The sequence below is a fragment of the Petromyzon marinus genome, chromosome 16 (assembly GCF_048934315.1).
Source record: "Petromyzon marinus isolate PM22_M1 ecotype Great Lakes invasive population chromosome 16, UKy_Petmar_22M1.pri1.0, whole genome shotgun sequence".
NCBI classification, from domain to species: Eukaryota; Metazoa; Chordata; class Hyperoartia; order Petromyzontiformes; family Petromyzontidae; genus Petromyzon; species Petromyzon marinus.
In genome coordinates, this window is record NC_133682.1 from 3,050,800 (window position 1) to 3,068,693 (window position 17,894).

A 17,894-nucleotide genomic window follows, 5' to 3' on the forward strand; every position below is an offset into this window, starting at 1 on the left:
TATCTGCCATTGTTGTGGCTGATGAAGCAGTCGTGTTTTATCTACATGTTCCCAAATCGATGTAGACTTTTTTTTCCTGTCAATATTAAGTGTGATTTCAAGAGTGTCTTGTCTACAGGCTAGTCTACATTTTACTGGTAGGAACCTCCTGGTTACACCAGCCCACAGGGGATTATTGTGTCCATGCATCCAGAAATGGGAGGGGTGGGCTGGTTTGTGCCCGCCCTAAGTCGGGCATATTTGCGGACTACACGCTGCCGTTGACCCTGGCCATTGCCCGAGCAACCCAACGTTCCTACCAGCTCCCTCCGCAGGAATGTGGATTGCCAGTTGTATATGCTGGGTATGAAATTTTTGTAAAAGAAATTTGGAAAAATGCATAATTGCTCAATTATGTTAATTTATGCAATTATGCGCTAATTAGAGATTAGCATACATTCACAAATTAATATGATTATGTACGCAGTTATGATAATTAGGCTCGACCTCGTTGTCGAGGGTAGTACTATCAATCGGGATAAGACCATTAATTGTATGACGTTATGCAGGTGTGATGTAAGTGTGCTAGATTAAGCTCGGCTTCGTTGTCTAGGGTTGTATTATCAATCTGTATAATACAATTAGTCTCGCTTTAACATTTATTGATTTATGTATTAGTGTGTCCGTTCTCCAAATTAAAATCTCACCGCAGGATACAGTTCTTATAATTAGGATTATTATGCATGAACTTAGGAAGGCACCACTCAAACACTTCTGTGTTAAGCAATTTTAATTTCTAAACAAACCTTAACACTCTAATATGCGAACTCTCATGCTTGGAATTGTCAAAGTACTCCTGGAGATGTTCCCCTCATCGATCTATACATTTAACCCTCAATGGTCACGTTTGTTAACTGGGTAACGGTACAATCGATTATTCCTCGAGTACGCAAGCATACACGACGAGAGGAAAAGTCCTTAAAATTCATGCAACAATATTCATACGAAGGCAATAAAGAAACATGTCCCGAAGGCAGGAGTAGTTATCAATTAATTCATTGGTAAGATTATGCAATTAAAAAGAAAACGAACGACCAAAATACTTCTAAATGACCGTATCCACGTAACTCAATGGGCAGCAATGTTCTTCATGACCAGTTGATATTTAACGCACCACCTTGGAATAACAACCCTTCTTGAAACACAACTTTTTGGAACAATCTTATTTGTCCTGATATGCGTGTTGTGCGTCTTCTTTGCCACTTGTTCAATTCTTTTGCGTAAAGCAGACTGGGCGATACGTCGTGAGTGTGGGAGAGGATCGTACAAACAGCTTTGTTCTCTCTCTCGCTTGGGGGCGGTCACAGTTTCGGTCCACAGCTGGGTGGAAGAGTCGGCACGATGCTCGCCGTCTGTGCGCGATGATCCGTCGTCAGCACCCGTAGCTTGTCCGCTGGCTGCAGTTCCTCTTGACTTGGTTCCCAGCTGGTGCTGGTCGATGTGGGTCGAACCCACGGCACGCTCGCTGGCGCTGACACTTTTGCTCACGGGCAGCTGGTCAGGCTCTTTCCCCTGCTGGATGAGCCGAGTTGGCACAACGCTTGTCCGCTGGCAGCTGGCACCCTTGTTTGGTGGCGCTGCTGCACGCTCTCTCTTGCTCCGTCTCTCTATGGCGGTGCCGATTGCGCGTGCAGCTGGTTTCTGCAATGCTGGCTTGGTCGATGCTTGGCCCTCTCCGCCCTTTCTCGAGGTTGATTGCTTGACGCTGAGAATAACTTTCAGCGACACTGTCGGTCCATGCGGAACTCGGCACAGCATCACCTCGCTCCTGTTCTCTGCGATGCACCACACGCGTTGTTGATCTCGAGGCCATGCCCCGGAGCTGGCTTGCTATTCTCTTTCGAGCAGTCCCTTGTCGAGCTTAAATATGAAATTCTCTCTCCTCTCTTCGCCTATTGCGAGAGAGGAAAAAACAGATGCGCTCTATCACCGTCCTCCTCCCGTGGCGGCAGCGGCCTGGCTGGCCCCCTTTTTGACCTTTGGCCTTTGACTGTTTTACCATCACATTTTGTTTGTTTGCATTCCCAACCACTCTCTTCGTGGTCTCTCCTAATTATGGAGGGGATGCACTCTCCCATCATATGTATTTATGGTTACCATATTTGTCAAATTGTTGGAAGACAAAGGTGGCCAGGGAGGCTCTGATTTCATGGAATACATTATCTGGTCTTGTGTGTTTGACCTATTTTCTTCTCTTTTGAGTTACCCTTGGTCTAATCAGTTGTGATTTATTATTTGGTTTATGTTTAACCAAGATTTGTAATGTCATTAGATGTTACTTCCGGTATTTCAAGGATTTCATTACTTTTTGCTCCCTGTCTGCATCCAGGGATCTGTGCTTTTTATTCTCGAGGTCAGAGATAGCTTTGTTTGCACTTAAGTTTTCGTTATTTGCAGGAACTCGTGTACTTTGGTTCTCTTGGTAAAGTCGCGTACGTAGAAAGATACAATAAGAAATAATGCAAGGAATACTGCAGTCTGTCGACTTACTCTTATAACCAAGCTTCAACTTTTTTCATACAAAACTATATCAGTTATCATGTCCGTTTGCCCTGTGCTCTGTGTCCATACCTGGTGATTCTAGATATTTGTTTGAACTGTCCAAAGCGCCAAGCAGACCGTCGTCGTTAACCTCCCTTTTGCCCTGGAGTTTATTATTTAATGGCCTTTTACGACCGCTAGATGCTTGTGGGAGGTAGTGGGTTTGAGGGTGATTTATTTAGTTTATCGATTATTGTTATTATTAAATGGCAGAATTATTGTTAATGTACATTTTTGGAAAAAGGCATATATATTTAACACTACACTCACTCCGATTTAAGAATCGGGCTACTGTCTGCATTCGTGGTTTTGTTTTTATTTTTTCTAATTTACCTAGTTATTTTATTTTTATCCATGTGACTTTACCAAAAGAACCAAAGAATATGGTTGTAAGTTTTTCCTGCTGTTGAAGACAGCTGGAGGATTTTGACCTGCTTGTGCTATAGTCCATGAGGCTGGGTGCTGTTGAATTGGCCAGAGCTGTCTTTTGAGCAGTTGCCAACTGCCCTTTATAATTATCAATGAGGTTCTCCTTTATTCAAGCAATACATCGCAGTTAACATCACTTATATTTGCAAAATCGAGTTTAAAAAAAATGGCATCAAGCAAAATTTAATCACTTTTTTCCCCCTCTTGTAAGTAACTTGGTTCCTTAAAGTGACTCATTAGCATGTGCGCTAACTTGGTTAGACATGTTTTGGCATTGAGGAGGGCATACTAATGCCACGGGGTGCCATGCTCTTTACATAGCCCACTGAATGTTGCGGTCACAAACATTTTTCTCTGGCGATGCCGCATGTCATTTCTCTTTAATTTATCGGTGAGCTTCTCCCGGCAGGCTAGGTTGCGTTGGCAGGGTTATATAGCCAGCATGCCCACCCACCGCATGCCCAAGCAACTTCTGTTTGGCTGCATAGAGGGGACTAAACGGGCACTGTATTGGCTGGAGAAGAGATGGACTAGATGCAGTACGAGAGAATGTGGAGCTGAGTGAACTTGCCGAAGACTGGTATCAGCAGTGTCGAGATTGGCCGTTAATGGAGGAGGCTTGTGAAAGACCACTACTGGGCAGTTGGAGGCAGTTGCCCTCCAACAATGATGTAGGGCAGTGGAGTGACGCTCACAGCAAGCAGATCGCTGGGTGACTAAAATGCAGCAAGTTGGCACAGGAAGGGGTGCATCTCCCAGTCATTTGTCGGCCAACCAATGGTACATGGGTCTGTCTTTGTAACCTGTTGGCAAGCCTTCAACACTTTACATGGCCTCAGTACACCTGACCTGGCACAAACGCCGTGGTGACATCCGGCACTTTGTGGCGAATGGTGGGTATTGGTGTATCGGTATTGGCACGCAGTTGATGCTCTGGTCATTTGTTTAGTCTATTTAGCCAATCGTAAACAAGTGGACTTTTTTTATTTCTTCCAGTCCATGAATTGTATTCTTCCGAGGGGGTAATGTTGTTGAATTTTTTTTTATATCTAATGTGAGCCTTTTTTAAAGGAGATCCCCTCTGCGTCACCTTGCTGATCCACAGTGTTCTTTAACCTTTTTGAAAGGTACGACTCCTTTCAAAGAAGAGTCGTTGGTATTGTGGGATGAGGCTGCTAGCCGCTTTCCAATTGAGATGCGCAGTTAAGTCTTGGGTGGGAGGGGGGTGACAGTCGGTCAGAGCGTGACCGGCGTACGTAATTGAGAAGCACGTGTTTTGGGTTTTTTTTGGGGGGGGAGGGGGGGGGACTTGATTGCCATTTCAGGTTTGAATAGAAACACAAGTGTGCTCATTACGCACTCCATTGAACGTAAAAGACACTAGCAGTGGTGATTTGCTGCGTGGCTGCAAAAAACGTCTTCTCCGTTCCTTCTGGACAATTCTCTCGTTGGCCTCTGCTTGCCGTTTTTTTGGGGGAAATGCCCCCGTTTTCATGCGCCGAACGTCCTTGTCAACATTTTAACGTTCAGGAATTGCTTTACCCACTCCTTTGTTCTTTTCAAAGCGTTTTTGTTTGACCTGGCCAAATGCAACCGCTACCTTATGCATGCGAACTCGCACAAACTGTACACGTGGTAACACCAGCCCCCCTCCCTCCCCACATAATGCCATCATCTGATAAAGACAAAACAATTATATTTTTAGTAAAGTGGTTATTTCGCAAAACATTGTCACCACGTGCGTTTTTGGGATCCCATGGGGGTGATTTATATATCATGTTCTCCTGTACTTGGGCCAGGCAACAGACGGGGTCAGGCGACTGACAAATGCATCTTCTCCATAATTTATTGTGCTTTAAAAAATTTAAAAGCTGCAAAAGGAGCAGCTCGTGATGCCTCAACCCACATGCCCTTGTGCGGTTAAAAGGCTCCCAGCTGCTGTTGCCACTGGAGGGATTTGTCTTTCTTTTGAAATGCACGCATTTTTTTAAAAAGGGTACTTTAAATAGCAAAAAATTTCTGCAAGGTCGCATGAATGACAGTATCCTTTACGTTTAGGGGGGGGCGTGGGAGAGGGGCAAAGAAAATAATACAAAATAAGCCCCAAAGAGTACAACTTGCCCTGGCGATTGACTCTGTCACATGACCTCTGAGGTCACTGAAATTAACCCCCATTGATGTGAAGAAAGCCATGTTCATATTTGAAATGTTGTAATAACTGCTAATGATAGCCAGGAACAGATAATGGAATTTCAAGAGCCATGTCTCGACTTGCATATGTGTTCGTATTATTAAACCTTATCAAGACTAGGCCCAAATTATTTTTATTTCAAATACCTTGTATGTCACTGACTTTCTAGGTTCATGTGTGCTTTGAACACTTGCTAAACCTATTGCTAAATTTTCAAGTCACCTTAATTATAAAATAAACACCTTTTTATATTACATTCCTAAAATGAAAACTGGGTGGAACGGTGGCCAAGTGGTTGGCACACTCCGCTATAAACCCAGCGATGATCTTCATCGGCCCTAGGCCTCCCTGTGAAATACGATCAATCAACCCCCGTGACCGACGGCACTGGGAAGCCTTCACCCAGCATGAGTTTAACAAAGGGCTGCCAAGGTACTGTTTTCATTTAGTCGGTACAACTTAGCATATCCGATCTCGCTAGGTACCGTGTTATAGGCATATCGGTGACGAGGTCCGGTATATGAACATTTGTATAGAATGACAATCGCACCACGCATATACCTCGCTGATTGTGGACGGTTAAGTGCTATTTAGGGCAGATATGTGACAGCCCTATATGGTGCCGTTAGGTCGACTGTCAACAATGGTGACAAAATAACAATTCCATGAATCGCAATTTGCTGCACATGCAATGCAGGTGATTTTCGAGTCGCAGTGCGGGTATGTGACATAGTCGGATAAGAGACCGTTGTTACCACGTTCCAATGGCAACTATTAAAATGCAGGCCACTCCTACAGGGGTATCAGAGCTTGGGAAGAAACCCAGGGTTGTTGTTTTCTTGAAACATGTGGTTTTTAGACAGGTTTTCATTGCACTGTAATCCGTCCATGTGTTTTTTGTGTTGGCGTCAACCACCTTTTCGCATACTCTCTGGACCTGACATAGTTTTGTTTTCAAAATACTTTTGGTGCGGGTGGGGGGGACACATCGCAGGCCGCCTGGATCTGCGAGAGGACACCATCGAGGGCCTGCTGGCGGCCGCGTGTCTGCTCCAGCTGTCGCCCGTGGTGGAGGCCTGCTGCGGATTCCTCATGAAGCAGCTGCACCCCTCCAACTGCCTGGGCATTCGCTCGTTTGCTGACGCCCAGGGCTGCACCGACCTGCACAAGGTGGCACACAACTACACCATGGTGAGCATCTGTGATTGCTGCACAGCCGTGGGTTCCTCCCCCCTGTTGTATATGCCGGGTATTGAAAATGCAATGAAAATAATAAAAATGAAATGTAGAAAAATGCGTAATTGTCCGAAATTGTTACTTGATGAAATTATGATAATTAAAGGATAGTATTAATTTATGTGAAATGTGTACGATTATGCCAATGTGGGCAGTTATGATAATTAGGCTTGGCTTCATTGCCCAGGGTCGTATCATCAATCGGGATAATACAATTAATTGCATGCCGTTATGCAGGTGTGCTGTAAGTATGTCATATTAAGCTCGGCTTCGTTGTCTAGGTTTGTATTATCAATCGGTATAATACAATTATTCTTGCTTAACATTTACTGATTGTCTTCGTGTGTCAGGTCTCCAAATTCAAATCTCAACGCAGAATACAGTTCTTATAAATAAGATTATTATGCACAAACTTCGGAAGGCACCACTCAAACACTTCTGTGTTAAGCAATTGTAATTTCTAAACAAACCTTAACACTCTAATATGCGAACTCTCATGCTTGCAATTGTCAACAAAGTACTCCTGGAGATGTTCCCCTCATCGATCTATACATTTAACCCTCAATGATCACGTTTGTTAACTGGGTAACAGTACAATCGATTATTCCTCAAGTACGCGAGCATACACGGCGAGAGGAAAAGTCCTTAAAATTCATGCAACGATATTCATACGAAGGCAATAAAGAAACATGTCCCGAAGGCAAGAGTAGTTATCAACTAATTCCTTGGTAAGATTATGCAATAAAAAAACGATCGACTAAAATACTTATAAATGACCGTATCCACGTAACTCAATGGGCAGCAATGTTCTTCATCAGCTAATAGTTGACGCTCTTATGAGGAGTCTTGTATGTGCAAGTTGTTGGTCTTGCGTTTTAATTCTTTGCGTTATGCAGACGCTGGAGTTCGGCATCCCTTCATTGCAAAATATGTTTGTTCCCGGCGGAGCGGTGAGGATGTGTATCATACGGACAGCTTGACACTCCCTCTTTCACACGGGTGGCCACAGTTTCTGTCCACAGCTGGGTGGAAGAGTCGGCACGATGCTCGCCGTCTGTGCGCGATGATCCGTCGTCAGATAGCGCCCGCAGCTCGTCCGCTGGCTGCAGTTCCTCACTCTTGCCTTGGTTCCCAGCTGGTGTGGGTCGAACCCACGGCGCTCTCGCTGGCGCTGACACTCTTGCTCACGGGCAGCTGGTCAGGCTCTTTCCCCTGCTGGATGAGCCGCGTTGGCACAACGCTTGTCCGCTGGCAGCTGGCACCCTTGCTTGGTGGCGCTGCTGCACGCTCTCTCTCTTGTTCCGTCTCTCTCTGGCGGTGCCGATTGCGCGTGCAGCTGGTTTCTGCAATGCTGGCTTGATCGATGCTTGGCCCTCTCCGCCCTTTCTCGAGGTTGATTACTTGACGCTAAGAATAACTTTCAGCGACACTGTCGGTCCATGCGGAACTCGACACAGCATCGCCTCGCCCCTCTTCTCTGCGATGCACCACACGCATTCTTGATCTCGAGGCCATGCTCTGGAGCTAGCTTGCTGTCCCTTGCCGAGCTGATGGTTGCCGCCTTTGCCGCTGGTAGCTGTGATGCAATGTATGGCCCGTGTCTCTCTTTATGCCAAAATTTCTTCCTCTGCTCACCTTCTCACAGGATCGGAACTTCCTTTGATCTCGCTCTGTGTTGTGGGGGGGGGGAGGGTTGTACGTGTCATATTTATTGTGGTAATATGAGTTTCATCAAGGCATGGTTTCCTGTCGCCTTCCTCAAGCCATCCCGCCATCAAAAGAAAACGGATGCTCCAGATTGCCCCCGAGTGCGTCCTCCTTTCTCACCCTCTGCACTAATTAATCTGGAAGGAGGGGGGTGCCCTCTGTCCGGTCGAGTCCTCTCCCCCCTGCTCTTCCCTCCCTGTGACATTATTTTGCTTTGCACAAAGTGTGAGGCTTTTGAAGTTAAACATTTATTTTACCTCCATAGTTTGATACCGTACCACTTGTAGTTATGATTCTGTACGTGACTCAAGGTATGTTGTAGTGTTTTTCCATCGTGGTGTTTTCATTTTTAAGAGGATGCCCGCTGCCTGTGTATGCAAATTCTATCACGTGCAGCTGGAAGACAAGGTGGCCGGGAGGCGCTCTCTCTGGAATACATTTATCTTGGTCACGTGATCGACTCGCCTCATCTCTTCTGGCTGCCCCCCCCCCCCCCCCCCCCCCGGTTTAATACTGCATAATTATTTGGTTTGTTTCCCAAGATTTGCGATTTAACATCATCGTCACCACGTATTTCTTAGAGTTTATTAATTTTGTCCCCCCCCCGTCTGTATCGTGGGTTTGTGCTGTTTGTTCTCGCGTTATTGTTATTTGATATCCCGATGTTAGAGAATTATTTCTTGCTTGAATAACCCTCACTGCCAGAATTATTCTTGATGCTTCGGTCAGGTCGTGTAGAAAATTATTAGAGGTGAAAATAACATTGGTATTGAATTAATGAGGAGTAATGATCCACTGATGTAGATTGTAGCCTGGTTTTTAATTGGAGTGAGTGAGGATCAATAATGTTAGCTTCATCTTTGGCCGCTAAGTTTTGGAATTTTTACCATTTGTTAGAAGAAGCATGAAAAAGTTGACCAAAACGAAACGCTTGTTTTGTTATCCTTCGGGGTGGGGGGCGTGTGTGTTTTTGTTTGACTTTATGACTGACCCTTTCCGTTGGTGGGAGGGTGTCATTAGCTTTGCGAGAGTGACAAAGACGGCTGCTCAAAAGGGGTGGGGTTCTGTTTGGTACTGCTCCCAGCGACCCCGCGAGTGATTGTATGAAAAAAATTGGCAAAATCATTAATATCAAAAAATGGAAAGGCCTATATATATATACCCCCCCCCCCCCCCCGAGGTGATGGGCGTTATAGAAGGGGGAGGGGTGGAGGGGTAGGACTCCCACGGGTGTCTCTGCCGAGTGCGAATAATAAGTTTCCTGTAATTGACTGGTGGCTTTTGGTACGGTTCACATCTGTTGGAATACATATTTACACACGTATTAGGAATGAGTTTTTTTTTTAATCTTGGATGTTTGGCTATTTAGTCCTGTTTTTCAGATGCTTATTGTTATGTTATATAATAAGATATATTTTTGAATAACATGCATGGTTTGTCCGCTAAATGTGTAATTACTTGAAATGCTAATAGTTTAATTACATTTTTCAACACATCTCGTTTTCATAAAACGTTATTAATATTTGAATTTGTGGAAATTTTACGTTGCAAAAATAACATGTAACCTGTTTTAAAACTGCGAAATGGTAAATTTGTACAAAGTGAACATTTATTTATTTATCGCACATGTATTGAAGCACAACCCTGCTTCCATCCCACTCCCGACTCTCCATGCTCGGCTTGAGCCCAGATTTTGTGATCGTTATGGGCTTTGAGTCAACTTGTGCGCCACACCTTTTTGCCTTTGTACACAGGAGAACTTCCTGGAGGTGATGAGAAACCAGGAGTTCTTGCTGCTGCCAACGGAGGCGGTCGCCGACCTCTTTGCCAGCGAGGAGATGAACGTGCCGGGCGAGGAGACGGTGTTTCAGGCGCTCATGGCCTGGGTGATGCACGAGGTCGAGACACGGCGCCACGTCCTGCCGGGCCTGCTCGCTCACGTACGCCTTCCGCTGCTCTCGCCGCAAGTGAGCCTGCGTGTCTCCGTGTGTGTCGCGAGAAATCGCGTGGCCTGGCACGAGCGTCGTGGTGATGTTGCTGCTGCTTGGTGGCGAATGGCGCTTTGTGAAAAATGTGGGGCGCGGGTAATGTGGGCGGTTGGCACGCTGCGCTCCGTACCTGGCGACCCGAGTTCCATTCCCGGTCACGGCTGACACCAGTGATTTATCTAAACCCGTCTTGGGCCTCCCCCATTTTCGACTCGGCCTCAAGTGACTTTCTGATGCGGTGTGTATCTGGGGAGACGAAGGCGGCTGGGCGTCGTGCTGGCCACCTTCCCCCCTTCGTGTGTGGTTCTGACCTTCATAGGTGCTCTCTTAACGGCACTTGCCCCAAGAGTCTAAACTACACGGGAACCTTTTTCTTTGATTGACATGTAAAGGTGCAACCCTGCAAATTTCATGCATACACCACTGCTGTGGCGGAAGGGGCTTCTGCAAGAGAAAGCTCTGGTCTTTTGGCTCTCTTCTACTCTGGCCAGATGCCTCGGAGATTAGGAGTGTCCATACCTTACCACACGCAAACCTACCTTTTTGGATAACTTTTGCTATTTATGCTTTTGAATGGATGAGGTGGGATTTATAATCGATTTGGCTTCTGGTGATTGTTACTGTCACATCATGGCTGTTGTCCTGTCTCCTACGTGCAAGTGTTTGTGCAAAGCTGTGTGGCTTTGCAAAAAATTTCTGCCGTTGTAATGATCTGGTATCAAACATTGTTTGGTGATGCTGCGTTGTCAGTGGTGTACAAACACACCCGACCTCTCTAGCCTCTCTCCGTGCTGCGAAGAAGAGCAATTTCCCAAAACATTGCCTATTATAGATTTTATTTTTAAGGCTTTGTTGGTATCAAGAGCTTGAATAACATAAAACATGTGCATAGTATTTATTCATTCCTACAGAATGCAATTTATATGGTATTTACAGTGAGGGTAAAATAAGTATGATCCCCTGCTAATTTTGTACGTTTGCCCACTGACAAAGATGATCAGTCTATAATTTTAATGGTAGGTTTATTTGAACAGTGAGACAACAACAAAAAAATCCAGAAACGCATGTCAAAAATGTTATGAATTGATTTGCATTTTAATGAGGAAAATAAGTATTTGTCCCCCTCTCAATCAGAGATTTCTGGCTCCCAGGTGTCTTTTATACAGGTAACGAGCTGAGATTAGGAGCACCTTAAAGGGAGTGCTCCTAATCTCAGCTTGTTACCTGTATAAAAGACACCTGTCCACAGAAGCAATCAGATTCCAAACGCTCCACCATGGCCAAGACCAAAGAGCTCTCCAAGGATGTCAGGGACAAGATTGTAGACCTACACAAGGCTGGAATGGGCTACAAGACCATTGCCAAGCAGCTTGGTGAGAAGGTGACAACAGTTGGTGCAATTATTTGCAAATGGAAGAAACACAAAATAACTGTCAATCTCCCTCGGCCTGGGGCTCCATGCAAGATCTCACCTCGTGGAGTTGCAATGATCATGATAACGGTGAGGAATCAGCCCAGAACTACACGGGAGGATCTTGTCAATGATCTCAAGGCAGCTGGAACCATAGTCACCAAGAAAACAATTGGTAACACACTACGCCGTGAAGGACTGAAATCCTGCAGTGCCTGCAAGGTCCCCCTGCTCAAAGCACATATACATGCCCGTCTGAAGTTTGCCAATGAACATCTGATTCGGAGGACAACTGGGTGAAAGTGTTGTTGTCACATGAGACTAAAATGGAGCTCTTTGGCATCAACTCAACTCGCCGTGTTTGGAGGAGGAATACTGCCTATGACCCCAAGAACACCATGCCTACCGTCAAACATGGAGGTGGATACATTATGCTTTGGGTGTTTTTTCTGCTAAGGGGACAGGACAACTTCACTGCATCAAAGGGACGATGGACGGGGCCATGTACCGTCAAATCTTGGGTGAGAACCTCCTTCCCTCAGCCAGTGCATTGAAAATAGGTCGTGAATGGGTATTCCAGCATGACAATGACCCAAAATACACGGCCAAGGCAACAGAGGAGTGGCTCAAGAAGAAGCACATTAAGGTCCTGGAGTGGCCTTGCCAGTCTCCAGACCTTAATCCCATAGAAAATCTGTGGAGGGAGCTGAAGGTTCGAGTTGCCAAACGTCAGCCTAGAAACCTTAATAACTTGGAGAAGATCTGCAAAGAGGAGTGGGACAAAATCCCTCCTGAGATGTGTGCAAACCTGGTGGCCAACTAAAAGAAACGTCTGACCTCTGCCAACAAGAGTTTTGCCACCAAGTACTAAGTCAGGGTTTGCAGAGGGATCAAATACTTATTTCCCTCAAATGCAAATCAATTAACATTTTTTACATGCGTTTTTTCTGGATTTTTTGTTGTCATTCTGTCTCTCACTGTTCAAATAAACCTACCATTAAAATTATAGACTGATCATTTCTTTGTCAGTGGGCAAACGTACAAAATCAGCAGGGAATCATACTTTTTTTTCCCCTCACTGTAAATGCCGCTCCATCTCAAGGAGCTGTACATGAAATAGTGCTCGTATTTCATTTTTAGAGCTAGTCGTTCCAGTTTGAGGGCAGGGGAGGAAGAAACATCTTGAACTTGGACTTCAACAGTCGATAGCGTGGATGGCTGGGAGAAGGACGATTCTGACTAATGGGCGACCTCCCACTGAGCCCAGGTTGAATGGTGGCTTGGGCAGAGCCCTGGTTGCTGGAGTGAAGTGAGATGAGAGGGAAGAGATGGGGTCCATGGAGGGGGAGGAGGTGAAGTAGACAGGGTGGGGGTGCGAGTCTTATGAAAATGTACACTTCCAGCTATTGACACACGTGTTATTGATGAGCACTGGAAGGGTTGCCATTCAGTGCGTTTACTTTTTTGCAAGATAGGCATGATAGTTTATGCTGTTATACGTTTGTTTAAAAAAAAAACAGGTCCTCGGCCCCTGCAGATGTGTTCTTGCAAGACTATAGCACAGTGGGATGTGCACACTGGAACTCTGCCACGCGCCTGTGGCGTCTAAAGAATGTCGGCGTGAATATGCACTGGCGCCCACGCATTTTGCGAGATGAGCAGATATGCCATGTTCTCTACAAGTACTTGTGGCGCATGTTCTTTCGTCATCTTTGTACACCCAATTTTAAGGGTGTCTTCCAGCAACAGGATGCCACGGTGGCTAGATGTTCAGATGTTCTATCTCGTCTGGTATACAGGAGGTCGTGAGTTTGATCCCGACCTTGACTCGTTTATTTGGCATTTGCATGTTTTCACCGTGGCCACGTGGATTTTTATCCCGGGTCCTCCGGCTTTTTCCTCCAACATTTTAGGAGCATTTGTTTCGAGTCTGCTATAAATTTCCACATGATAAACAGCCTTCGTTGAGCTATCATTTGTGACCAGGTCGCGTATGAAAAAGAACTACATAGTGCAGTAAGCCTTAACTGGTAAAAAACAAATTTTTGTTTAGTAACAACCTTTATCCCCCCCCCTCCCACACTTTTACCAGTTCCTGGGCGACCTGGAAAGCAACCCATTGCTGTGCGACGATGTGGAGTGCCAACGTCTTTTGCTGCAAGCCATGAAGTACCACCTCCTTCCAGAGCGCCGCCCGGCCATGCAAGGGGCCTCCACTCGGCCACGAAAATCCACCGTGGGGACCATGTTTGCCGTCGGAGGAATGGACGCCACCAAGGGTCAGCTGTATGAATTGGGAAAAAGGAGGAGGGGGGGGGCAGTCGGGTAATTGGGGCGCTGGTTGGTATGAGAGTGAGTGGCTCGAGACGGTGAAGTGTGACTGAAGGAGATTAGCTTTAGAATGATGCTTATAAAAATGTCAGCCGTGTGCCTAAAATTTTGCTCGCATTGAAGTCTGCAACATGGCTCCCACCATTTTCTTCTCCGCAAAGCCTTCGCTCGACCCAAATATTATCCACACTGAGCGGGCAAATATCTGTGCAGTGTGGTCTTCCTGCAGGCTAGCCTTTGTGTTAAATACACCGTTTTTTAATATTTTCAAAACTTTTGCTTGAATGTTTATAAAAAAAAGTCTTGCATTCCCCCCCCCCCTCTTGTAATGGTAATAAAATATTTAATGATGCTACTTTTTTGTGGGACATTTTGTTGGCTTGCAATCAAGCCCAAGATAATGTGCTACTTTTTAGATGGAGGTGCTATGCAACAGTTGTTCCCCTCGGTATTATTCATTTTTAAACGGGAATATCACTTTGTATTTGTTGTTTTTTACTTGGGTGGCAGCGTGGTGCATTTGTAACATTTGTGCTTCCCACAAGTACCTTGGTTCAATTCCCAACTCAAAGCCCTTTGCTGTATGGGATTGAGTTCTCCCCCTGTACTAAATGAGTTTCTTCTTTTCTGATTTACTCCCATAGCAAAAGATTGAAACTGGTTGATCAAACATCCCAATGCAGAATAATTATCTGCAAATTATTGTATTGGGCTTACACACAGCAACATAACTTCCAACTGAAAAAAAACTTGGCATAATGTGCCTGAAACAGTCTTGAGGCTCAATGTTGCTTTTCTCAGTAAATAAGTGTAATTATAATGAGCACGATCATCAGCTCTGAAATCCACTGCTGGATGAACACTTTCCAAGCCATTGCTATATAAGTGGATTCTGCGATGTAACAACCGATCGAGCACCCTACACGTTTTTGAATTTCATTGCTCCACCTCTGGACGTCATCTTGGGTGTTTCATTCCTTGCCTTTTGAGCCATCATCCCTTATCACGATGTGTCCTGCCCACTTTAACTTTGCAGGTTGAATTTTGCCTTTAACCTGTCTCCATTTTCTAAATCAAGTTTTTTTTTATTTTTTTCCCTCCAATGTAATTCACAGCACGCGCCTGTCCACGCTTCCTTGCACACTTTAGTTGGTGACCATATTTTGTCTTCAGTATTTTTTTAATATGATGATCTCTGTAACTATTTAGTATACCTACGTCCCACAATTGTGGTAACTGACCACGGTGAACTGCAGCAACGCTTTTAGGTACCCCCCCCCCCCCCCGACTCTTGCCGTGCACGCGTCAAATCGGGTCGCATCTTCGTGGTTCAGACCTGGAATCAATTTTATTGTGGGGGTGAGAAACAAATTAATCCACCCACGCGCACCTCGTAATCCACCGTCGACAGACCGCTTGGCTAAGGCGTATCAATGTTGGCCAGTGGCACGGTGCCCGCCCCCCCCCCCCCCCCCCGCATGTTGAATTCCCATTCACGGTTTTAAGTAAGGAAGGGGGAAGGCGTGTGGTGGGGCTAAAGTTGGGGGGGGGGGGGGGGTTGGAGGGAGCGGTGCGAATTAATTTGGAGGGATTAAGATAACCTCCCAGCGCAATGACAGCTCCCCCACCACCCGGATGACTGATACGATTGTTGCTCTCGCACCTCGGGTGCCTTGGTCCTGTGTGCAGCCCCACATTACTATTGATTTTTTGTTTTAATGGAAAGGGATTGCTGCCCTTTGTGACTATACTCGCTTAGAATTTATAATGGGGGGGGGGGGGTAGGTGAAGAAGATCAAAGGAAAAGGAAAACATTGGGTGTGCTGCTTGCGAAGCCACGACTTGGATGTTAAGAGTGATGCACCAGCACATCTGCTCTTGGTTGCCGCTATCAGGTCGGCCAAATATATCCCACAAGACCCAGTCCCCTTGGGGCATGAGAAATGAATGCAGCTTCCCGGGGAAGCACGTCTAAAGGTGCATTGCCTGGTTGCCGTGTAGGCGTCTCCTCGTGGCAGTGTGCCCAGGTAGCTCGTTGGATCTGCTTGTGCCCCTCCTCCCTCCCCAGGGGTTTCGTGAATGATGGTGTAGTTTGGGACCCAGATGGAGATTGTATCCTAATGAGGTGCTCATTATGCTTGCAAATATGAGGAAGATGCTGTTGGTGTGGGTGTTGGCAAATTAATAATCGTGCATTTTGAAGTCCCCTCTTTAATCTCTTTAAATGCAGTTATTATTGGATGGTTTTTAAGTTGTGTGGAACAGTGCTTTTCTGCAAAAGATTAAGTATTCTATTAAGCTATTCCCATACTTATGCAAAATTAAAATGTGAAAGGTCCAGTCATTTCATATATATATTTTTTCCACCATTTCAGACTATGTAATTTTCTCTCTTCACCAAACTGGGATAAAAATAAGCAATTGTATAGCAGCAATTACGCTGCAAAAAAATTAAAGGTTACATTTTGAGCATCGGCTAATTGCAAAGCGGGCACCCAATTTAAAAAGGAGTGCTGCAAAACGAAATGTTGGCCTCCTTCGTGTTTTTTTTTAAGTTACTGCTCATTGCACCAACAGAAACAATTGTATTTGTATGGGGGGGGGGGACGGTAGTGGAAGTGGTTGTCACGCTCGGCTAAGATTCCCGCTCGCGGCCAACATCGGTGATTATCTGAACAGGTCCTTGGCCTCCCCTAGATCGACTCTGCCTCATGAGTTTGTGGTGTGGTGCGTACACCGCCATTAGGGAGACGAAGGCGGCTGGGTGTGGTGGTGTTGGCCACCCACCTCGTGTGCCGTGCCGGCCTTCATAGGCGCTCTCTAACAGCACTTGCCCTAACAGTCTGTCAAGGCTATACGGGGTGATCTTTGTCTATATATATAAAGCAAATGTCCAACCATGTTGGGGAACTCTGTCTACGAGACCAACCGTTTCATCTCATGAATTCGTGCTTTGTTTCAGTACCTTGCTGCAGGTGAACAACGTACTTCCCGTTGTGCCTTTCTCCCTCTGCAAAACATTCGTTCGCTTGATCTCTTTTTCCAAAATTCTTTGCTTAATTTCATGAAACTTGTCAACCCTTATAAACCTTTTCACTAGTGCTGTTTTTATTGCTGGCCTTTTATCTGTGCACAAACTAAGTATTATAAAGCAAGGAATGCAAGCACAATTTATATTATAGACATTTACTTCCCCGTAACATTCTGACGGAGAATCAAAACTCCCTTCCAAGAGAACTCTAAGTTTCACAGTAGGAAGTGTTGCTGTGCGTTTCACAAGTTAGTAATTTTTAGGCAATTTTCAAATTTGACAGATTGAACCGCCATGGCCCTACGCTGCCTCTTTGAATAACGTCATGGGATCAGTCGCATTCACCTTGCAGCAAATGGGGTGGGTATTTTATCCTTGATACCTGCTGCAGTATTAACCAGGGCGGCCGTGGGGCCAGTTATGAGGGGGGAAGGGATCTCCAACTGCAAACCTCTGCGACAAAGCAATGTAACGCTTTAAAATTTTCTTCCACCGCGCATGCAGGCGCCACCAGCATTGAGCGCTACGACCTGAGGACCAACACGTGGACGCAGGTGGCCATGCTGAGCGGTCGACGGCTGCAGTTCGGCGTGGCCGTGCTGGACGACAAGGTGTATGTCGTGGGCGGGCGGGACGGCCTGAAGACTCTCAACACCGTCGAGTGCTACAATCCACGCACACACACCTGGAGCGTGCTGCCGCCCATGTCCACACACAGGCATGGCCTCGGTAAATGGGATGGCCTGCGCAGCGACCAAACTAAAACGAGTTTTTATGCGGGAACCGGCGTGGTGTTATTATATATTTTTTTTTACGAATGAGAGGGCGGCTTCATGTGTGGTGTTCTGCTTAACGTAGATTGTCGTGCCTTGTGAAGAGTAAAGAGCGGAGGGTGACATCGTCCGGTCTTGTTTCGTATGCCACGAGTATAGAATTCGCAATAATACCTTGGCTATGTGAATTCGGGTAGGGTGGGACCTGCCTATTGTC

General features: G+C 45.8%; 1 protein-coding gene across 6 annotated transcripts in view; it reads left to right on the forward strand.

Annotated features, from left to right (window-relative positions):
- Positions 1–17,894, forward strand: part of LOC116942966 (kelch-like protein 5) — a 77,531-nt gene that overhangs the window by 45,414 nt on the left and 14,223 nt on the right. For 5 of the 6 annotated variants that reach the window (XM_032955495.2, XM_032955498.2, XM_032955496.2 and 2 more), the window contains 4 exons: positions 6,195–6,391; positions 9,898–10,110; positions 13,635–13,821; positions 17,409–17,633. In XM_032955495.2, coding sequence (XP_032811386.1) covers positions 6,195–6,391; positions 9,898–10,110; positions 13,635–13,821; positions 17,409–17,633 — 822 coding nt within the window. The remainder of the gene's footprint in view (positions 1–6,194; positions 6,392–9,897; positions 10,111–13,634; positions 13,822–17,408; positions 17,634–17,894) is intronic. The other variant, XM_076067426.1, reaches the window with a different exon arrangement.